Source organism: Biomphalaria glabrata, chromosome 1 (assembly GCF_947242115.1).
Source record: "Biomphalaria glabrata chromosome 1, xgBioGlab47.1, whole genome shotgun sequence".
Classification (NCBI taxonomy): Eukaryota; Metazoa; Mollusca; class Gastropoda; family Planorbidae; genus Biomphalaria; species Biomphalaria glabrata.
In genome coordinates this window covers 14,035,752-14,052,253 of record NC_074711.1, presented here as the reverse complement: position 1 = coordinate 14,052,253, position 16,502 = coordinate 14,035,752, and the positions used below count along the sequence as shown (strand labels likewise).

Genomic DNA, 16,502 nt, shown 5'->3' with positions numbered 1-16,502 from the left:
ATTGCTAATGGAAGATGGCCACAAGCCTCATTGGCGCCCGCAGGATTTTTTGCAGAGGGGTGCAAATAGCCGCTTATGGCTCAACGTTGTGGCTTCAATTTTCTTGTTAAGGAGCATATTAAAGAAAAGAACTTGTCCAGCCCCCTCTGTGATCCCCATCCCTATGCGATATTACCTAAATGCACTGTAAATAATTGTTTAATGAAATGAAAAAAAAAAAAGACTTCTTTACATTGCATCTCTTGCATTGTTTTAAGTTGAACTAAGCATTATTACTGTACGAAAAGCGCGACGTAATGAAGAAACTAATGAATCAAGATACGTAGCCTAATCTAAAGGCGAGAGCTGCAATAACTCCCAACATCCAAACATGTGGTTTGTGCTTGGTGTGTCTGTTTACTGCAGATTCTCAATACCCGGTAGGCCTACCAAGTTGATCTGTCAGCAGTCTCGCTTCCTCAAGATGTGTTAAACTGCGCAATGGTTTCCAGATCTGTCAGCAGTCTCGCTTCCTCAAGATGGGTTAAACTGCGCAATGGTTTCCAGATCTGTCAACAGTCTCGCTTCCTCAAGATGGGTTAAACTAAGCAATGGTTTCCAGATCTGTCAGCAGTCTCGCTTCCTCAAGATGGGTTAAACTGCGCAATGGTTTCCAGATCTGTCAACAGTCTCGCTTCCTCAAGATGGGTTAAACTGTGCAATGGTTTCCAGATCTGTCAACAGTCTCGCTTCCTCAAGATGGGTTAAACTAAGCAATGGTTTCCAGATCTGTCAGCAGTCTCGCTTCCTCAAGATGGGTTAAACTGTGCAATGGTTTCCAGATCTGTCAACAGTCTCGCTTCCTCAAGATGGGTTAAACTGTGCAATGGTTTCCAGATCTGTCAGCTCTCCATATTGTTTTTTGTTCTATGGGAAGGGACGGGGGAGGGCAGTGTCTTGTTCGGGCTTCTCGATAGAGTATGTAGGTTTGAAGCACACGATCGGCATTCTCTGATGATAGGCCAGCTCCACAACGGCAAATCTCATAAGTCCCTATTTTTAACTTACGGAACATGTGTTGTCTCATTCTGCTGTGACTTGTCATAGGTAGGCGTATCTTTTTTACTTGAACTTTGTGTGAGAGCTGGTCCATTTCTCGTTTATTCAACTCTCTATTTTTTTTATTTTTCTGGGTAGAGAGGGGCTTTGGATTGTTTAGTCATTCAGTCATTCTCCAATCTTAGCCCAACATGTCTGCTTTTTCATTGCCTTCTAATTCAGTGTGGCCTGTACGTGATCCTTTGGAGAACAGTTACCTTGCTGTTGTTGTTGGAATTTACAAGAGCTGTCCTGACGCCAGTCAGAAAGACAATCTTCTGTTTGACGTGCCAAGTTGGTTTATTAACGTCGTAGATGCTAGCTCTAGTGCTCATCTTTTAGCTATGTGGCTGTCCAAGAGATCACCAATTGTAATTGACCAAATACAGATGAATCCATACTAATGTACGCAGCTTATTGAAATATTCATAAACGAGGAACTTAAACACATGTGTAAACAAGGATACCACAAATGTTAAAAACATATATAATATGCATTTATGTAGCTTTTTCACTTAGGGTCCGTGGCAAGTTTTGACTATTTAAAGGTGTCCTCGGGTCAAAAAAAGTTTGAGAACCTCTGTTCTAACATATTGGTTGTCAGCAATTAAGTAAATATAAACTTTTGTTAATAAACCTTGAGTCATGGTAAAAACTTAGAGCTAGTCTAGCAGACATAGAGCAATAGAGCCTTGCTATGAGATCTGATCCAAGTTTCGCAGCTTTTTTCTCTAAAAATTGTTTAGCCCTATGCGAGGCCCCCACCCTTTGCAAATAACAACTCAAAACAATGCTGGGAGGGATTAAAGAAAATAACAGGCTGCGCCTCAAAACGAGAACAAATTTCAGTGGATGATAATGAGAAATTCGCCAACGAACTAAATTATTTTTATTCTCGTTTTGACAAAGAAGATTTTGTTGATCTACACAAAGAACTTTTCAACACTCTGTCCAGAGGAAAACAAGAGCCCTACGTCAATTTTGTAACTGAGGATGAAGTGACCTTGTTATTTAAAAGAGTAGACGTAACAAAAGCTTCTGGACCAGACAAAATTAGTGGCAAGCTGATCAAGCTATGTGCGGAGCAAATCTCTTCTATCTTCTGTCACATCTTTAACCTCTCATTGCAAACGTGCGTAATTCCATACATCTGGAAAACTTCAGAGATCATACCAGTGCCTAAGAAACCAAAGGATCAATAAAGCAGTCTTAGTCCTTGGCGGTTGCCTATTATAGTTTGCCTATGCCTATTATTAGGCCGGCCCTTTCTGAACCCACGTTTGCATGCATGCGTTATGTTTTCGATGCATTATCCTATAGTAATGCCAGGGCTGATTTTGACATCCTTTGCTATACTGGCAAAGGAATATCCAAAAACCTAAATTAAACCAAGACTGCATCACTTGAATAGACAATGTCTAGAAATTCTTTCATTTGACATTCTGTTCATTTTGTTGACCTATTTATTCGGCCGATTATTTACACAATTTTTTAGTAGGGAAATAATGTCCTTGCAAATCATTTGTATTAGATATACACGAAGATCTAGATCTATATTCTTGTTCTGGCGATTCTTTATTAGATCAAATCTATAGATTTAGACCTATAACTTGCACCACTGACCTCTCTGAATTCCCCCCTTCCTCCTCTCTTGGAATCGAACTTGTTTTGATTGAAAGAAACATTTGAGAATTAGCATATTTAACAAAATCGAATACAATTCACTTTTTTTGCAAATATCATCCTCCTTAATTTAAATAGAGAAGGTAGGTTTAAAAAAAACAACATTATATGCACTTTTCTTTTTAATACTTATTTACCTTTTAAAATTAGATGCACACGTACTTTTTTTGCTATTGAAATATGTTTCTAAGATAGATTTTTAATATTCACTTTAAAAAGACAAACTTGAAGTTAAACAAAATTGGGCAAAAACAACCTGACTTACCTATTTGTAATAATTGGTTTGATCAAACTGGAGTATTTCGTGCGGTTATTTAAATACGTCACATCAATCGTCCGGAAGATTTTTTTGTCATTGTTCTGGTGTTCTCTTGTAAATAATGTTGTAAATTAGTGTTTGTATTGAATTAGCGTTAGAGTTTGAGTTTGTTTGTTTTATGTAGATAATCTACCAGTTTATACCAGCACAATCAAATGTATGAAACCTGCTCAAAAATGGTAAGTATTTTAGACTATCTTGATCCATCGGCATTCTGTAAAAATTTAATATAAAAAAAACATTTCTACTTTAGGAGTTTAGCTTTATAATTAATTAGGCACTTTATGATACTTTATCTAGTCTAGACTTAAGACTTAACTATTTTTATCTTTTTTAGCATACTAATGGCTTTGCCAATCACACACTCTCACTGTATCTACTGACACTAGGTGACTAGTGACAGTACTCAACACGTCTCTTGATGAATTGAATGTTATTCTTCTTATTTTATAAAATACAGACGTTACTTTTTTTTTTTTATCTTATGCATGTTAACCAATGACAAATTCCTGGCTGCCTCAGTGAGGCAACCCATTCCATCATTCCATGCTGACTGAGGCTCTAGATCTAGTCAATCTAGATCTAATAGCACTGGTGAAGAATGAGCATTTGTACAAATTTGTCATGATTATGGAACAAGGAATGTGCCTTATCTTTGTGTCTTCAAGTATTTTATTAAATTTTGTATTTGAAGATAAGGCCCCTATGCCGGGCTATGGTTCAGATCAGTGTTTTATGTAAATCTATATCTCTAGACCTAGATTTGCTTCTTTACTTTTGAGTCTTCTCTTCTTGAAGGCTTTCTAAATTTAGTGATTTTACTAATAATTTACTTTAATAATTTTAAGTTTAAGTTGATTCTGCAATTAAATCTTTGGCAAAGTGACTGTCTCGTATTGCCTGTATCCTCATCAATCATTCTAGATCTAGAGGAGGTTCTTTTATTTTGAACACTCCAGCGAATTCTCCTTTCTGAACGGGTCGCTTTTTTTGTTTGTAATTCATTTATGTTTGGAGCTAAAAACGTTTCGGGACTGCGCATGTCCAATTTTAGATAAGTTATTTAGATTCTCGGTAACCATGTATGTAAAGCTGTTGTTTTAACCTCCCCCTGCAATTCATACCCATATAAGGAATGAAGGCTACATTATGAGCCTGTTTGATTGTAGGCTGATGGGCATATCAAAATAAGCTTCCAAACATCTTTAGAAAGCATTCCAATCACATTTATACCGTTAGCTGTTAAATAAAATTTAAAAAGGGGGTGTCCAAACAAATAATAATGAATTCAGCTCATTCTCCTTTTAGAATACAGCAAAATCGTATTAAGAAATATTATTGGGATTAATAAATCTATGATTTTTTCAATGAATAAACATGACCTAGATCGAAATATCTAGAATATATAACTTACGAATGAAAGAAAAAGTGTGGGCTGCTAATTTGAAGCCAGAGACCACTGCAAGATAAGCTGGCGGTGAGGAGAGGTATACACTCAGCTTGTAGTGTCACAAACTATCCAACAGGCAGTGGAGGGAAGGGGGAGAGAGTCATGAAAAGAATTATAAGCATCTATGGGAGGGAGGGGATGTTAAGGTGTCACAAAATGAACATCCAAATTATGAAATCAAGAAGAGGATCCTTGGATGGGAGTTAAAAGAAAGACAGAGAAAATACAAGTAGCCTAGTAGAAAATATCACGTTTATTAAAACTATATACTATATATATATATATATATATATATATATAAAAGAGAGAGTATATGAGGAAATAAACTATAAATACATATTGCAAAAGTGAATCTACTTCTTTTACTACAATCTAAATAATTTTTAAGTAACACAGATATAATTTATTAGCAAATTACATAGTGGTGTACAACACCAGTGCTCACTGTTCAACTAAAGGAGAAAGCCCAAAAACTGCGTTCAAAATAGGAGCATGAAGTGACCCAATTTATTTTAAAATAAAATCTTGACTATGGGTGGTAATACAAAGGAACACAGCTTTTTTTTTTATAGTCCTTTAGTTGCAGAATAAGAATCTGCTTTCAGTTTTTTTGTAAGTTAAACCTTCACCAAATAAAAAAAATATAAAAAATTGACCTAGTTCCCGAAAGTCGATGTGTTCAGTTATAAGAATCTACCATTGAGTAAAAGATGTTAATCGGCCATGATAAGCCAAGCTCTGGCCATTTTTTATGTTTGAAAATTAACTCCTTTTTTAGTAGTCTAACCTAAGAAAAAACTGAGGGCGTTAGCTTTGACATACAAAAGAAAATGAAGTATCAAAATCTTCTTTAGTTTAAGGAGAGTAAGGAAGACAATTTATATTAATACCCCTAACCTATATTTATTATATTTAAGTTAAGAGGCCATGTGTTTTCATTTAATCCTAAAAAATTTCACACTTTTTAATGATTCCAAACACCAAAATTGATTCCAGGATCTAGACTTTGATCTATATTTTGGCATCAATAAAGGCAGATTTTAATTCTAGACTTATATCATTAACTAAATTTTAAGATCCCCAGGCATAGCCCCTCACATGAAATCAAGATGTTTGCAAATTATGCATAGGCCTATATATGAACACAAAAAATAAAAATTTGAACACACTTAACACTTATTCTACCTAAATTAGGTCACAGTGATTGTGACTTCTACACTGACTTTAGACTTATTTTATGTTTGCATGATTGTGTGTTAAATGTTTGTTTTTTTTTTTTTTTCTATTATTCATTTAATAAATTTCTAATAAAGATGATCTCTTGTAGTCTGATAGTACTGGCTAGGATGGCCATTCTTGCCTATATAGCTGAATCCTCTATGTACTCTCTATATAAATGGAGGTCTAGTACAGGCATTTAACTTCATACAATGTATCAAGCTCACTCCAACATTTGCCCATTTATTCTCTATAAAAAAAAAACAAGAAACAAATAAATATAAGATCATTAACACTGATGTCCAAAACTGGTTGTTCGGAATAAATTTTGGTAAGAAAATTGTAATTTAATACAAACATTTGAATTCATTTGATATATTTTTTTATGGAATCAAACATGGCTTTTTTATGAATCAAATTAGCTCCAAAAACAGAATAAATATTGGCAGGCTCATTAGCATAGAATTAGCCAACCAAAAAATATTGTCTTAACCCCATGAAGAGGTAAGGTCATCCCAGTAACTTAGGGGAAAAAAACATCTTGACTTACAAATTTGAAATTCTTTTTTCTTACATAAAAAATACAGCTAAATAGAAGGAAATTGGGTCAGAATCATTGGAAAATGGACACCCTCATTATATAGGACACTAGTTTCATATTAAATATCAAAATAAAGATGTAATGACCACAAAAACAGCTAGTTGTTTGGATTCATGCAATGTCCAGAATAAATAAATTACTTGATATAAAAACGTTAAGAAATTTCATCCTTTAGTTGTTTTTTTTTTTTTTTTTTTTTTGTACATTAGCGCAACAACACAAGCTATTGTCATTCTCATGTTCCATATTTTCATTCTCAGCTTGTAACTGACATCACACCAAGGCCACTACTTTGGACCTAGCCTATCTGGTCCCTCTTTTTGGTACCAGTAACTGGTCATTCGATAATCACTAGTCTCCTACAATCTCACTGTTTTTTGTTTTTTTTTTTAAGATTCTCCATCCACTATTCTGGTATGCTTAATGGACATAGTAAAAGAAAGGGTTGGAGGCTTCACACATTTTGACGATCTCTTAGACTACACAATCACAAAGTCATTGTTGATCATCGCTTAACTTTGTACAACATTTGTCTATTTAATTGTTTAAAAATATTAGCCTATATTATACTTATACTTTTTGCATACATCATATTAGCTTTTGTTATCAAAATATTTTACAAATTTTTTTTTTAGTGTAACATGTAATGAACTCGCACAAGAACACATACACAAATTAAATATACATTTTGTAGTAGATTATTTTGACAAACAACAAAATTGTTAATATAATTGTTTAAAAAAGTTATTTACCCTTCTTTCTCAAGTTATTTCCCTTTTATGACTAGCAGCATATACATTTTTTCATTCAGAAAAGTAGAAGCTATGGCTGCCGGATCAGCATTTATTCAATGCTATCTAGAACTGTATTGAAGGTGTTGGATTGGCTTGGTCTTAGATTAAACAAGTGTAACAACTGATATCCGTGCTAAGGTTTTTTTAACCCTTTTGAGACTGACTTTTACCTCAGTCTTTATTATTACTAAAACTTATTTATTTGAAAATTTACATAGGACTGCTATATTGCTAATGGGCATGTAGGCTACCTTTTTTCTTCACTTCCAACACTTTGTTGCTTCCTTTCCTTTGTAAAGGCAAAGTTCATGTCAAACTTGAACTGTGGATTTTTATATAACAAGAATAATCAGAATAAATATTTATTTTAAAATGCAGATTAAATGAATATGCCAATCTACTTTTCTAGGTCGTAATAGTAAAATAACAATTATTGGTAAGTACTAGATCTATACAAGAAAAATGTCATTTTTTATGCACTGAGATGTTCAACATATTGATGAAGTACTGTTGTCATACCCACCCTACACCTCTTTGACCTCATATTTAATTTTAACTAAGTGTAGTGATACATTAAATATCTACCTTTATAGAAAAAGGATGAGAAATTTATAGATACCATCGGTTTTTCATAGGTCAGACTGTTACTTAGCTTTAAAAATTCAAACGTAATAATGGCTGCCAGCGGGCTTATTGGTTCAAACCTCGCACTTTACTCTATATCATGGGCATAGCAATAGGTACATGTGGGCCCTGGTTCAAGATGATTGTGGGCTCTATTCCTTATATTGAGTAAAATAAAAACATCTATCAAGTATGCATTAGTAACTTAGGAATTAGGAACTTTTAGAAGTAATTTTTCAAATTATATATATATAGATAGATTTGGTGTGATTCATTTTGGGTCTAATAACCGGCTGTTCAGAAAAGACAAGCAATTTCTGTTAGATTACTTTAGGACATTTCCGCGGTACTATACTAGTGTTTCACGAGGCCTGAACTGAATAGGTGTCACAAATAGGGCAATATGAACATTTGCATGACATCCTTTTTTAAAATTTGAATTAGGTAAACAGATCCAAAATAGCGCTAAATGTGTGGTTAAAGATTCAAACCGTTCACTTAAAATAATGTTCAATACTCTAGATAAGTTAGACATTATTATAATATTTTGGTTTTTAAAAACTTATTTGCAGTCATCAGCTGATGTCTCACCAGTTACAACTCCCAGTTCTACACCATTAAGTGGTGGTCACCCTCCAAAATTTGGTACTGTCATACCAAGCAGAATATTTGTTGGTGGAATAGCAGCAAATGTAAGATGAAATGTTTGTCTTAATTTTTTTATACCTTAAAACATTTTCTTTTAATATAGGCCTAACATCTTAAGTAGTTGATATTGGTTTTGTTCAAGATTATTTCACTATCCTGCTCTGATTAAACTTAACTTTTTTTTTATCAGAAAATGTTATATTTGGTATTGAATTGTAGGAGAAAGCATGCTTTTTTTTTTTTTACACAACACAAATTATAGTTTATAAATCCAAAACTCAATTTAGTTTAATGGGGTCAAGTCAATGTTGGCATCGTCAAATAGGAGAGAAAGTTTATCTAATGTTAATAATAATGGACTGATGTTCTTAGTAAAACCTTTTGATATGTAAAATGTTTTACGTTTCGGATGTTCCTTTAAAGTTGAATATAATTTACTTCCTAGTCCAAATCTCCCACATGATGACAGGGGATGGGAGCAGGCAGGGTTTGAACTTGGGACCATTGATAAATCTGAACAGTCTGGCACGCAAACTGCACGACCAGGCATTGCCTTAACTGTGCTATTTCTAATTACTCAAATTCTTAAGAACCTTCCATATAACATTTTTTGCAGACAACGGATGCTGAGCTAAAGCAGTATTTCTCTGCTTTTGGAGCAGTCAAAGATACTAAAATAATAACAGATAGAGCAGGAGTTTCTAAAGGGTATATATTTATACATATATAAATATATATAATGTAGTTAATATTGATTAAACCTTTCATCCAACACTTATAATAATTTAATTTACAAATCTTTTCAGATATGGATTTGTTACATTTGAGAGTCAAGAAGATGCAGACAGAATAATTAAAAAAGAGGTATATAGGTTTACTTTTTAAAAACATATGGTAGTAAATTCAAGTTATTTTTCTCACAAGACACCTCTCATTTGGTATGACCTATTGGGCATTGAAACTTAACTCTCATCAACTAAATTTCACGTCTGAAGGATAATGTTTTGTTACTTAAATGTACACATATCCCACACTTTATGTTAGCGGCCATAGAAAGCTATCTTCTGAAAGTGAACTGATTTTTACTATGAATAGTTTAGGAATGGGGGGAGGTTATATTATGAAAAGATGGTGAATATTTTAGAACAAAATACTTTTTCTTTGTACCAAATAATTTTTTTGTTAGTTTTTTTTGTATTCTCTTAATAATTTGTAAATTAAGATTTAATAGCTGGTAGTGTAATTACTATTTTTCTATTCTTATTTGCCTGTGGCTTTTTTGACAAAGGAAAGGACTTTTTCCAGAGATAATGAGTGAGAGTTTGGCCATTCACCAACTCCTATTAATTGAACATTTAATCACATTCATTTGGCCAGGTTAAATCTGAGTCAATTACAATCTTAACTTGCATTGCTAAAACAGATGAAAGATGGGTAGACTATTTGTATTCTTCTATTGAAAGGGAGGAACCTTTACAGTGTTATGATGTAAATTAGGCTGCCCTAATTGTTCTATTCTAGTTGTGTAGTATATGCTTTGGAATGCCTTAAATTGATGTGTCCCAAGCTCAAACCCTGCCCTTGTACGGTTTTGCAGTAGGTTTTTTTTAGGCAAGAGCTTAATATTCATTTCTGAAGGAACATCTAAAACGTATTAATCAAAATCTTATCTAATAAAGACACGCCTAAAATACAAATATTAGGCCTTCCTTAGGTCACCAATGTTATGATAGTTATTTTCTCGAACATAATAAAGGCACTCCTTAATTTGCTGTGACTGCTCTATGTGTAATTGATCAGGCTTTCAAGGATGTTATGGTACTATTTTTATAACATTGTTTGTTAAATGACAGTCCATTTTAATTTAGGGATATGCCATATTTTTTTTATTTTTTTTTTTATTTTTTTTACAAAATATTTAACAAATTGCATTATTTAAACATTTTCAGTCTGATAATCTTATATTCAAGGACAGGAAATTAAACATAGGCCCAGCTGTTAGAAAGCAGGTTAGTGCACAATTATCATTGTATGCTGAAAATGTGTTCTTGTATGCTCTTTAATGAAATATTTTAACTCCACATGATAATAATCTTTTACCCCTATTTGATAATGTCGACCCTGGGAAGGTACTGGGCTTTATCCGGGAAGTGGTGTTATCTACGAAGATCTGATTTATGAATTTGTGAACATGTACTATTTACATTAGATTTTTACCAAATAATTAAATTTTTACTACCTTTACTATTTTAACTGTGAATAGACCTTGATTTTAATGATATGACTGTATAGAATTTGGCCCTTGTTGTTTAGAGAGAGAGTAGTCCTTAAGGTACTGCAGGCACGACATGGCCTAAATCGTGCCGAAGTGCCTAAAATCAAATCAAAATGTGTTTTTGATGCAAACTTTAGTGAAACATTTTACTTTAGAAATGCTATTGTTAAAGTTAATTCTTGCATATTTGATTTTTATTATTGAAAAGAAAACTTTTAAGCTAAGAATATTTTTTTTTACATCTTTTCCAATAGATTATATTATTTGGATATTAAAAATGAAAACTTTCACTTCATTGGTGTAGGCTGGAGTTAGTTCCTTTTATTTATTTATTTTTAATTTAAAAATATTGTTTAAGATTTAAAAAAAAATAAAACCAAAAAACCTCCATTAGTTGCAAACATTTTCATCAAATTTTCTTCTCCAAGAGGATTAATTAGGAGCTGAGTTTACATTAATTTTCATCATCAAATTTATCTTTTTTGCAGGGTTTGCCAAGACCTTATGGTGAGTGATTAAAGTGGATAGTAAAAAAAATGACTAATTTTATAAACAATTCTAGCATCACTTATGCAAAAAAAAATTTTTTTTAAACTGGAATTGTCAGTTTAATCATTATTTACTCTTTGTTCAAAAAAAAAAGTATCACATTTATTTAAAAAAAATATAATTATAATTTTAACAAATATTTTATTTAGATGCAAGTATTCCACCTGGATCTGTGTTATTTACAAATGGAGTACCCTACACTTACCAAAATGGAATGGCCATTTTTCAAAGTCCTGATGGAAACTATCCTTTGGCACAACCCCAGGTTGATTTCATTTTAATAAATTTAGTAATTAAAGATGTATGTATATTTTCTTAATGAATTCTGAGTATTGGGGGAGGGGTGGAAGACATTTATATGGTTATGTTTTTTAAACATTTTTAACAGTGCTTAAATTTCTTTCTCTTTGTAGTCATATGCAACTACAGCTGTAATGATTCCTCAGAACCAAGTTTATATGACTCCTCAATATCCCTATCAACAGGTATACAACCAGATGCTTTTGTAAAAAAAAAATTTTAAGAATAGCATCTAGACTAGTTGTTCTTTATCTGTCAATGAATATATATTCACACACAAAAAATTATTTCATATTGTTTATATTTCAAGTTATCTCTACAAAGTTCATTGCAACCAGTCCCAACAAATCCAGGCTATATTTGGGCAACTATGCCAACTACCACTGATGTCCTTTATCAAACTCCCCAAGCTTATCAAGGTGCTGAGCTTGCTGATGCTACTTTCGTTGATGGAACAACAGTGGAGGTACTACTTAATTATTAAATGACTTTCATCTGTGCAGTGATCTTGCTAATGTTAATCATGCTCAATCTATACATAGTTTGAGATTCATTTTAAAACATAAAAAAGGGTATGTGAGTATGTTAAGCTTTTACAGAAATTTTTTTTAAAGCATCTTTTTAATTGTGTTCCTCAGCTTTGCAATATAAACATGTATTGAAGCGGTAAAATAACTGACGTATTAAATTAACATTTTGCATTGTTACTTATTTCAGACAAGCAGATATCCTGGTAACTTAAAAAAAATCTTTAACAGTTGTGAAAAAAAAATAACCTTCCCATGTTATGTATTCTGTTAGACATTCTGTTGTTTTGCTATGTTCATTGTGCATTGGCCACTAACTCAGTAATACTAGCGTTCAGAAAATAAACATTGACAGTTGAAATGCAGTTGGAAATATATTCTTAGATACAAGCCTGAAGCCAATCTTTATGTAGTGTGAAAAGTTCTCCTAAATTTTATCTAAAATTCAATGTTTAATCTTTTTAATTCATTTATGCAATCTATTGATCTGCAATACCAAAATAAATACAAAAATTCAAAATGATTTTATTGTATTCCAATTTTTTTTTTCAATGGATCAAAATTAATCATATTAGGCCTAAATTTCTTAAAATGTTAAATTGTCTTGGCTTATACAAAATTTTTGTGGGCTATATAACAATAATTGATTATTGTGAAAGACAATGGTGTTTTTTGTTAGGTTTAGCTGCATAGCTTACTGCACAGTCACCTTGCCTGATTTTAGCAATAGGTTACTTATTAACCTATTTAGATATACATTTTCATGAATATTTGCCATGAAAATATCTTTTTTTATATTAAAAAAGGACGATTTTGTTACACTAGTTTTATATAAATAAGCACTTGAAATGTATTAATGAAATAGTTTCTACTAAATTTTGTCAATGTTAAGTTGCATTTGTTGAACATATTTTGTATGAATTTTCAACCTGTCCTCCAATATGTTGCTGAAAAAATAGTTTGAAGAAAAAATTTTAAGCTACACTACACATAAGCATGCTTAAAACATTCAAGTTTTCAGCAAATTTAAGTTTTTCTCTATAACTGATGATTTTGCTGATTTTAAACTGATTATAACCATGGTTGTTTATATCCCCCGACACTAATGCCTTATGAGGTTGTAAGTATTTCATCTCTACCCTCAAACATCTTTGGATAAACTACCATAAGGTACTGAGAGAAAATTATGGAAAAATTTACTCCAGTCTTAGCTTAATGTCAAGAACAATGAGAGATTTGTGCAGGTTGATGATGGTGTGCTTTTCAACACTGAAAGTTTTAGCCAGACTGTCAAGATTCACTAAATTTCAAGCACAATAAAATCAACATTGAAAACAAATATATTTTTTCATTGTGGAGATGTTCAGCATTATTTACTTAGTGCATAGAAAATATGGTAATTCATTCTTTCATTTAGAACTCATAATATTTTTGTCAATAGTAATGTTTCACAGTGATTATTTAGCAAAGAGTGAAAAAAACTAAATTACTATAGTCTCTTTCTTGTGTAATCATTTTGCAGCATTTGTGTATGATGCTCTACTTGCTTTAAATATTTAGAGGCTGAAATTGTTTTGTAATCATTTAGAATGGTATTTACTAAAACTTAAAATTTTTTTTTTTAAATTGAATACTGGTTCTGGAAGTTGCATTATACTTGACTTAATGTGTATTTTTAGTTTTCTTTTATCTATAGTGTGCTACTTTACTGTAACATGTTGTTAAATCTTCATTATTATCCAAATTTTTATATCCTTATATGAAAATGTACACTTGATTAGGCTTGATTAAATTGCAGTTATCAAGTTTTAGTAGTTTTTGATTTTGAAAAAAGAAAGTTTAGTAACATTTCTTCTAGTTTCTTTCTCATCTCTTAAACCTTTTTCAGTATGACTTTTCAGTTTTCATTGCTTTTCATTTTTATTCAGAAGCTAATCTCAGCTGTGGTTACTAGCTTAGATTTCAAGTCTTCTTTAGTTAATACGCACAATTATTTTCGCTGTCTTTCTAGCCTGTGGTAATGATCATGTAAATTCAAGAGTTGTAAACCTAGTGCATGAATTCAACCATCACCACCATCAGAGATTTAAATGCTATGGACAGAAGTAAGGATTTATGTTGAAACTTTCTATGGGGTACCCATTTTTTTTTTTCAAAGTTTTTTTTTTCTTTATTCTTATCTTTCATATTTCTTGCATTTAATTTTACAAGAGAAAAACAAATTTCGTCATTGAAATAATGGTCTTTATAGGCAATCATTATAAAAAATTTTGGATAACTTTCTTTTTTCAATTTCTTTCAATGATTTTAAAGTTGTTTTTTTTTAATATGTGAAAATTTTTTTTTGAACTTGTATACTGAATGTATTTAAGGATGTACATTTATTCTAAGCATTTTTTTTTCATTTTTACAGTTATGTAGTTGTACAAAAAAAACCATTGCAAATATTATTTTGCTTAAGATTTATCGTTATTAATATCTGTGTAAAAAAAAACTCAAAATAATCAAAATGCTTGTTAAAAATTCTTGTTTTAAATAATTTACTGGTGTGACTATTTTTATTATGAAAAGCTAATTCAGGCTTCAGCAAGTATTCTGTCTCTATAGTCTCTTTTTTATTTAGTAGGTCAAATTTAGCAATTTGTAAAAATTTAAACTTTACTTGATTATGAAACTTTGGCTGTACATTGTCAGATTTGTCATTTTTGTTTTCTAAAGATTTTGCAGTATTTTCTCATCAATATTAAGCCCTGAATTTTTGTGGGAATATATGTTCCTTTTTCAGTAAATTATTCACCACTTTCAAGAAAATATATAAAATCTCTGATGTAAGGCTTGCATTGCAGATTTTTAAAATGCAATATAGCTTTTAAAATTAAATTCAGGATAGTGCTACAATAGTGCTTTATTTTGTACCTTAAGACATTGATAATGTTCTCATCAGGCTTACTGCAAAACATTATCTTCACTTGACTAATCATGTTTTTATATCTATGCTGTAGATATTTTTTCTTTCCCATTAGTGTACCAATGTAAATGTTTTGTTTTTTTTGTTAGTGATTTCCATAAGTTGTTTAGTGTTATAAAACAGAAACATTTACCCCTTACAAAAGATTTTGAATTTATTAGTGTACAAAGAACTATTCTCTGCATTTTATTTCTTTTTCATTTATGGTTTGTGTTTTTTTTTTTTATTTAATTTTTGTGTGTGTGCATGCTTAACGTATATTTTTGGCCCATTTCTTTTTTAATCTGTTGGTAAAAAAAAGTAGCTTTTTTTATACTTTGATGAGAATTATTTCTAACATTTTAATTATAAAATTACAAGTCAAACAAAAATCATTAAATTTCATCTTAACTCATCTCATAATTCATTTAAAATTCTGAAAGTCTTAATAAGTGTTAACCATAAAATTATATTAATTTTCTTTACCTTGCCAGGGCAATGTGATTCCTGTAGAGCAGACATTGGCAAACCGCATCCACTCTCCCGTGACAGAGGTAAATTGTACTACAGACCAGACGTCTGTAGCCACTGTGCCTGTAATTCCTGTACAAGCCGCTGCAAAAAATGCTGTAGCAGGTTACAAGAAACATTATTCTTACACAAGAAGGTCCTTTAGTAGCCCTACCATTCTTGTGAAGCATGGTCATAAAGTTCAAAGAATTATGGTTTCAGGCACTTCACCACCAACAATGTATAATGGCCAATTACTAAGTCCCTGTAACCCAGCTGACACTGGTGATGGTAGTGATGCTTATATAAGATATACTCATTTACCAGGACATTCTACCACAAAATGATGTATTTTTTATGCAGATTTTGTACTAATGGAATAGCTAGTTTCATGAACTCATACCTTGTTTTTGTCATATTCTAAAACTAATGTAATGCTGTAGTTACATGTTTCACTTTTTTTTAGGGGGCTTTTCTCACATTGCTGTAAGTGTGATTCAAATAAAAAAAAAAAAAATACGAAAAGAAGGTATGAGTAGAAATAGTTATTATTGCAAGTACTCTTGAGATGGACTGTTTAATACATTTCAATAAATGTTAAAACATTTGACATTTGGTTTTGTTTTATTGTTGCTACACCAATGTGGTAGAATTCACCAAACTTGTTCCTCTTTCCCATAATTAATAAACGTAACCATTTACTAGTCAAAATGCTTATCACCAAAAAAAATTATGTAGTTTAGTTCCTCCAGACCTTGGGATCTATATGAAAAATGACGGAAATGTCATCTAAGTGATCCACCTTAAACTTGGTGTCCTACCAACTGCCTTAGACTTTCCCTAAGTAATGTGATAAGAGCTGGCTGGACTGCTCAGCTGCTGACCCTCATGTAGTAAATCTAAAATTATTTAAAAAGAATTCATAATCTGACTAGTCTTAATATAAATAAGCTACACTTCTGTTATATATTGACATAACA

At 31.7% G+C, this 16,502-nt stretch overlaps 1 protein-coding gene across 4 annotated transcripts; it reads left to right on the top strand.

Annotated features, from left to right (window-relative positions):
• The first annotated feature begins 3,088 nt into the window (after window positions 1-3,088).
• Window positions 3,089-16,132, top strand: LOC106062149 (protein boule-like). Of its 4 annotated transcripts, XM_056023448.1 has the most exons (12): window positions 3,089-3,258; window positions 8,339-8,458; window positions 9,031-9,122; window positions 9,221-9,278; window positions 10,364-10,423; window positions 11,178-11,196; window positions 11,388-11,503; window positions 11,652-11,723; window positions 11,849-12,004; window positions 12,256-12,271; window positions 14,077-14,170; window positions 15,507-15,652. In XM_056023448.1, exons 1-12 carry the CDS (start codon window positions 3,235-3,237, stop codon window positions 15,514-15,516), a joined length of 837 nt encoding a protein of 278 aa, XP_055879423.1. In that variant the 5' UTR covers window positions 3,089-3,234; the 3' UTR covers window positions 15,517-15,652. The 4 variants fall into 4 exon arrangements, 3 of the variants coding, with proteins under 3 accessions (XP_055879423.1, XP_055879407.1, XP_055879415.1); XR_008776912.1 differs by lacking the exon at window positions 12,256-12,271 and having other exon boundaries at window positions 3,090-3,258; XM_056023440.1 differs by lacking the exon at window positions 14,077-14,170 and having other exon boundaries at window positions 3,090-3,258; window positions 15,507-16,132.
• Window positions 16,133-16,502: the final 370 nt, after the last annotated feature.